Source organism: Nicotiana attenuata, unplaced genomic scaffold (assembly GCF_001879085.1).
Source record: "Nicotiana attenuata strain UT unplaced genomic scaffold, NIATTr2, whole genome shotgun sequence".
Classification (NCBI taxonomy): Eukaryota; Viridiplantae; Streptophyta; class Magnoliopsida; order Solanales; family Solanaceae; genus Nicotiana; species Nicotiana attenuata.
In genome coordinates, this window is record NW_017674837.1 from 1 (window position 1) to 7,333 (window position 7,333).

General features: G+C 39.7%; 1 protein-coding gene and 1 long non-coding RNA gene across 2 annotated transcripts in view; both read right to left on the bottom strand.

Moving 5' to 3' along the window:
• Positions 1 to 2,954: 2,954 nt before the first annotated feature.
• On the bottom strand, positions 2,955 to 3,797 carry LOC109219332 (nuclear pore complex protein NUP107-like). Its single transcript, XM_019383766.1, has 2 exons — positions 3,560 to 3,797; positions 2,955 to 3,347 (listed from the first exon to the last, which is right to left on the bottom strand). Exons 1-2 carry the CDS (start codon positions 3,795 to 3,797, stop codon positions 3,160 to 3,162), a joined length of 426 nt encoding a protein of 141 aa, XP_019239311.1. The 3' UTR covers positions 2,955 to 3,159.
• Positions 3,798 to 3,841: 44 nt separating this feature from the next.
• Positions 3,842 to 7,333, bottom strand: part of LOC109219333 — a 71,037-nt gene continuing 67,545 nt past the window's right edge. The window contains exon 3 of the long non-coding RNA XR_002066921.1: positions 3,842 to 3,866. This is a non-coding gene — a long non-coding RNA (uncharacterized LOC109219333). The remainder of the gene's footprint in view (positions 3,867 to 7,333) is intronic.

The following is a 7,333-nucleotide window of genomic DNA, read 5'->3' on the forward strand; positions in this document are numbered from 1 at the left end:
GAATGAGTGATATGAATTTGGTCCGAACCTCGTATTTTGACCAAGCGGGCCCGGGGTCGATTTTCGGGATTTTGGGAAGAATGATGGAAAAGCTATAATTAGGCATTGGGTTTGATTTATTTAGCCTATATTGATGTTATGAAGTCATTATTGTATAGATTTGATTGATTTGGAGCCGAATTCGAGAGGGACAGCGGTTGTTGTGGATTGACTTGGCCGTGGAAGTTTGAGGTAAGTGTTTGGTCTAACCTTAGCTTGAGGGAATAGGTGTTGAGTCTTATTTGGTACTTGCTAAATGTCGAGTGCGATGTATAGACATGGTGACGAGTATCTATACATTGGTGTCTAGCATGACCGTGAGTCCTTGTTTTGCAAATAGTTTGATTTCGTTGTATCTCCCATGCTTAATTGATGACTTCTATATGATATAAAGAGCATGTGAAAGAAATTGTGATCTATGAACTTCGAGGAGCATTGGGTCGAGTTGTGAAGTGAATTGTGAAGTAAAAGTGAGAAAGAGAAGACATCATTATGTTGCCCCTTTGCCGGGCTATTGTTGAGTTGTGGTTCCCTTGCATTGTGTTCTTAATTGATACAGATGTTTAGGTTGATGATTCTTTGTGTTGGGTAAGTATTATGGTTATAGCTGAGGTGATTAGGTGTTGTAACAAGTTTGGTTATAGTTGAGGTAGTTAGGTGTTGTAACATGTTTGGTTATAGTTAAGGTAGTTAGGTTTTGTAACAAGTTTGGTTATAGTTGAGGTAGTTAGGTGTTGTAACAAGTTTGGTTATAGCTGTTTCTCCCTTGCCGGGACGTAATTACCCATGCTGTCGAATTCATTGCCGGGATAGTGTAGACCTTATTGATCCCTTGTCGGGACTCTTGTTATGGTTGTTGTTAATATTATATGTGGGTCGGGCTGCACGCCGCAACAATACTATATGTGGGTCGGGTTGCACGCCGCAACAATATTATATGTGGGTCGGGTTGCACACCGCAACAATATTATATGTGGGCCGGGTTGCACGCCGCAACAATATTATATGTGGAGCGGGTTGCACGCCGCAACAATGATATTTGTGGATCGGGTTGAACGCCACAACAATGCTAAATGATATGGATCGGGTTGCACGCCGCAACAGTGTTGTTATATATTGGGATCGGGTTGCACGCCGCAACAATTATTGATACAAGTGTGTTTATTTTGGATATTAGTTTCTTTTGTTCGCTGTAAATTCTAAGCTGCCCTTAGACTGTTACTCTGGATTTACTGTTAATACTGGTATACCCCCGCAGCATGTTTCCCCCTCCCATCTTTATTTGTTTATTCCTGCTTTACTTTTCGCTGTATATTATATAACTGCACAGGTTTAATTGGTAGTCCGGTCCTAGCCTCGTCACTACTTCGCCGAGGTTAGGCTAGGCACTTACCAGCACATGGGGTCGGTTGTGTTGACACTACACTCTGTGCTCTTTTGTACAGATCCAGGTATTGGACAGCATCAGTAGTTGGAGGGCTTCCTTGAGTCCACCCGGGGACCCAAGGTAGACCTGCAGGCGTTCGCGGGCCCTGGCGTCTCCCTCTATATTCATTCACTGTTTCATTATCTTTTGTTCAGAAACAGTTTATTGTATTTTTCTTCAGACCTTGTATGTAGTAAATCTTAGATAGTCTTTGACACTGTGACACCAGTTCTTGGGTAGAGGCTTATGTTGTATTTCCGCATTTTTATTCAGTTTCTTTAATTTAAGACTTCCGCTTAATTATTAAATTCCATCGTTTGCATGCGATTGCTGGTATTTGTTAAAAGAGGTAATGTGTTAATGAAAAAGGTAATTAAGTTTGGCTTGCCTAGCTTCTACGAGTAGGCGCCATCACGACTCCCGAGGGTGGGAAATCCGGGTCGTGACAATATTAAAATAAGGTTGATAAAAAATTATTGTTTCAACTTTTACAATATCGGGCCCGTGTTGACACGGGCCATCCGGTCTAGTTTCTATTATATAGAAGAGAAAGAGTTTCGACATGTGTGTTTCATGTCATTTTTAAAAAGCTCGCAGGTATATTAGTAATTGCGCCTCAATTCTTACAATATCACATAGTACGTGTCTAGGTTTGTCTATACAAACTTACGCGTAAGTTATAAATGACTCCACATGTATTTTTAGCGGACAACATAATTAAGTTATTTAATTTTGAGAGTGATCCTCACATCCTCTTCCGGAATCTCCTCACTCACAAATCTAGTTGCAGGTATGCTTTCAATCAATTTTGTACTTATCTTTTTCTACTTTTTCCTTCGTTCTTTTTCCATTTTGGGTTTCTTCTAGGTTCTATTCATCATTGTTAGTTTTGATTCTGAAGTTCAGTGATTGTTGTAGGTTCTTTTCTGATTTTTCCCAGTCCTTGTTCTCTTCTTTTAATTTCTGCCCTGTTTTCTTTTGGGTTCTCTACATGATTTTTAACTTTGCAATCAATCGAGTGGTAAAACTGTATTTTTAAATTTTCAATTCAAAAGACAATAGTTGTGTGTGGATGATATGGAGACGCTCACCTGCACGAACATCATAGAAATCTCCAACATTAATACGTTTATATAGAAGGTCGAAGTCCTCCTAAATCATAACCTTTTGCATTGAATCCTGTTTAATGTAGAGTTGATTTTAGTAATTTGTTTCAGACAGAAAAACCTAATGAGGCTAGAGACCCATTACAGAGGTTACGAGCCCTATGGCTGGATGAGCATGTGTACTGACTAGTAACTAATAACTCTTATTTTAGTTAACCTTCTGCTTTCTAAATGTCGGTGCATGAACTTCCATGTTTTATATAACCCATTGTACCAATAGACCATTGCCGCAGACTAATGTACTTACTCATGTTTAGGTACATTTGCTAGCTAGAATGCTCATTCTGACTACACCTTTTTTTGGCACTAATATCTTGGCAGGGAGGCTACCATACCTTGTACACCTTTGATAGATATCTTGATGAATAGAGAAATAGACCGACGCAGTCCAAGTATAATAAAAAATTAGACACCACAAGAAAGAGAGGAGGCTCGTGTATTGAACATGTCCTCTGAGGACCAGTACAACATCNATTACAACTTCCGCATTTGACTCGACAAAAAATTAGCATACCATTATCTGGCGTTTTAATACTTCTTCCTCACTGACTGAAGAGTAAAGGCACTCATTAATGTTGTGCACAAGGTGGCGTCGGGAGCCAAACAATCACCAGATGAAGAACAAAGCATCGCAGTAGCATGCAACTCGAGGAACACAGGCTCATCACTTTCCAAGATGTGATCTTCAGTTGGAACTAACCAGGGATTCTCTTTCCCTAAGACACATATTCAGCACATTAACTTTCTGGAAGCCCAACGATTCAATTATATAAGGCCATATACTTGAGAAGAAAACCAACAAGAGGGGGAGGTGGGAAAAATAAAAACCGGGGCAAGGGGTAGGCGAATCATATTGAGAAAGCAATATATCTTCCAAGACTAGACATCTTCTGAACAATTTTTTCTCACATAGGTTTCGTTCACTCACGTTGTAGAAGCAAGAGTGATGTATCAAGAGTTTCTCTAGCAGCTATAACTTTATTCTGCTTTTCCTCATCTGAGAGTTCAACTGGTGAAATTTCTGCATTCTCTAGCTCAACCTTTAACCAGTTGCGATAAGTTGCATCACATGAATAGAACTCACTCTGATTGAGCAAAAGCAAAATATTACGATTATAACTTCTACAAAATTTAAGAAATAACAAGCAAACCAAAGGCATATCCATCTTCTTTAGAAGTCTCAAAAAGCGTACCCCGTCCTGGAACGCCTTTAAATTCTCCGAGAACTCATGACTCTCACTATTAGAATTTCGGAAAAAAGCGATCAAAATTTAGCGACCAAAGTTGGTCTGTCACGAAAAGCGACCAAAGTTGGTCGCTAAATTGGCGAAAAAAATACAATAATTATTTGAAATAAATTAGCGACCAAGGTTGGTCGGTAATTTCGTCAAAATGTTGACCGCACTGGTCAGACTTGCTTGGTCAAAGGTATACTGAGATTAACGACCAACGTTGGTCGCTACAGGGGGACTCACTTATAAAATTTAAATTATTATTATTTAAAAAAAATTATAAAATATAAATAAATATAATTTAAAATTAGCGACCAAAGTTGGTCGTTAATTAAAGGGTAATCAGATAGCGACCATCTTTGGTCGCTAAAATGGGACCCAGTTATAAAATTTTATGTGACGACCCAAAGGGTCATCACCTGTTTTCTTACCCATTTTGTACTTCCGAGGCCTTGAAAACCTCATTTAGGGTTTCCTCGATTTGTGTGTGCAGTCCGGGCGCATAGCCGGAAAGCTTAAATATGAATTTTGTGTGAAAAATGCTAAATTTTGATATTAATATGAATAAATTTGACTTCGGTCAATATTTTTGGTAAACGGACCCGGACCCGTGATTTGACGGTCCCGGTGGGTCCGTAGGAAAATATGGGACTTGGGCGTATGCCCGGAATCGAATTCCGAGGTCCCAAGCCCGAGAAATGAATTTTTGTGTGAAATTATTTTCTGGAAATGATTAAGGAAAATAAAAATAAAATTTGATTAAAAGACTATGGTATCGGGCTCGTATATTGGTTCCGGCACCCAGTACAAGTCTTATATATGGTTTAAGCGCTTTCTGTAAAGTTTGGTTGAAAACGGACGTCGTTTGACGTGTTTCGAATTTAAAATGGAAAATTGATGTTTTATGAAAATTTGGAAGAAATCAAGAGTTTTGAGGCTTGATTCGATGTATATGATGTTATTTTGGCGATTTGATCGCGCGAGCAAGTCCGTAGGATATTTTTGAGGTAATGTGCATATTTGGTTTGGAGCCCCGAGGGCTCGGGTGAGTTTTGGGCAGGTGTCGGAGTGCATTTTTAAACTTAAAATAAATCTGGTATCTTCAGTTCTGGTATCTTCACATTTGCAAAGAAGTTCTCGCAAATGCGAGCCCTTGATCGCAAATGCGAGAAAGGGGGAAACCTGCACTGGGTCGCAAATGCGACCACTGGGTCCGCAAATGCGAGAGGGGCCATGTCGCAAATGCGACTTTTTGTTCGCAAATGCGAAACCTGGGCTTTTCATGAGGGTTCGCAAATGCGAACCCTGGTTCGCATTTCCCATATTTGGTCAGTTCGCAATTCCTATATCTGCAGCCTGCATTTTTCCATACTTAGTCGAATTTTAGGCCATTTTTCACCCCACTTTAAAAATACAACTCCTTAGGCGATTTCTGAAGAACAAGTTTCATCCTAAATCATTTGTAAGTCAATTTTTACTTAATTCTTTCAATCATTAACATCATTTAACATGTTTTCCACTAAAAATCAAAGATTTTCATGGGTGAAATTGGGGGTTTTTGGGTAGAACCTAGGTTTTCTAAAAAATGGGGATTTGGACTTCAATTTGAGGTCCGATTTCAAAACAATTTACATATTTGAGTTCGCGGGGGAATGGGTAACCGGGTTTTGGTTCGAACCTTGGATTTTGACCACGTGGGCCCGGGGGCGATTTTGGAATTTTTGGGAAAAACTTTGAAAAATTCATTTTTATGCATTCAAATTGATTCATTTAGTGTTTATTAAAGCAATTAAGTAATTTGTGACTAGATTCGAGCGGATTGGAGGTGGAATCACGGGGTAAAGCCATAGTTGAGGCTTGAGTTGAGTTCAAGGCATCGAGGTAAGTGTTTGGTTTAACCCTAGCTTGAGGGAATAGGAGTTGAGTCTTATTTGTAACTTGCTAATTGTCGAGTACGATGTATAGACATGGTGACGAGTATCTATACATTGGTGTCTAGCATGACCGTGAGTCCTTGTTTTGCAAATAGTTTGGTTGTTGTTATGCCTTCCATGCTTAAATGATGACTTCTACATGTTGTAAAGATCTTGTGAAAGAGATTGTGATCTTTGAACTTCATGGAGCATTGGCTCGGGCTGAAATACGAATTGTGAGGGTGTATGAGATAAGAAACTCCTTGGAGCATTGGCTCAAGTGATAATGTGAACTTTGAGATGAAAGTGAAAGAAAGAGAAGAGTTAATGATTTATTCCCTTGCCTGGACGTTGTTGGTTATTGATGTTGTACCCTTGCCGGATTTTTATTTGGTTGTTTGTGTACCCTTGCCGGGACTTCCACTCTTCTTTTATTATTCCCTTGCCCTTGTTTGTGATTTGTTGATTGGGTGAGGAAGAGTGTTAAAGCACGAAGGGTGATGCCGTGCATTGAATGATAATTGTGGATTGGTTTGCGCGCCGCAACAATGCTAAATGATATGGATCGGGTTGCACGCGGCAACAATGATATTTGTGGATCGGGTTGCACGCCGCAACAATGCTAAACGATATGGATCGGGTTGCACGCCGCAATGGTTTTGTTATATATGTTGGGATCGGGTTGCGCGCCGCAACAATTATTGATACAAGTGTGTTTATTTTGGATATTAGTCTCTTGTCCGCTGTAAATTCTAAGCTGCCTTTAGACTGTTACTCTGGATTTATTGTTAATACTGTTATCTCCCCACAGCATGCTTCCCCTCCCATATTGTTTACTTGTCTTGTATTTCGATTCCGCTGTATGTATATAACTGCACACGTTTATGTGGTGGTCTAGTCTAGCCTTGTCACTACTTCGCCGGGGTTAGGCTAGACACTTACCAGCACATGGGGTCGGTTGTGTTGATACTACACTCTGTGCTATTTTGCACAGGTCTAGGTATCGAGCAGCAGCAGCCGTAGTATGAGAGCAGGCTTCAGTTCAGCGAGACCCGAGGTAGCCTTGCAGGCGTCCGCAGGCCCGGCGTCTCCTCTATCCTTTATTTTTATCCGTTATCTCATTGTAATCGAGACAAACAGCTTATATTCTCTTTCAGACGTTTGTATGTAGTATTCTTAGCAGTTCGTGAGTACAGTGACACCAGTCTTGGGTAGAGGATTTTGTTGAACTTTTCCGCATTTTTATTCAGTTTTATAAAATGTTAAGACTTCCGCTTATTATTGAATTTAGTTGTTTTTGTATTATTGCCGTAAATTGTTAAATGGATTAGATTATTAATCGACAAGTAATTAAATTTGGCTTGCCTAGCTCTCATTAGTAGGCGCCATCACGACTCCCGAGGGTGGAAAATCCGGGTCGCGACATTTTAATAATTATATTTTTATTTAAAAAAATTTATAAAATATAAATAAATATAATTCAAAATTAGCGACCAAAGTTGGTCGCTTACTGAAATAGTGACCAACTTTGGTCGCTAATCTGGGACCCAGTTCTAA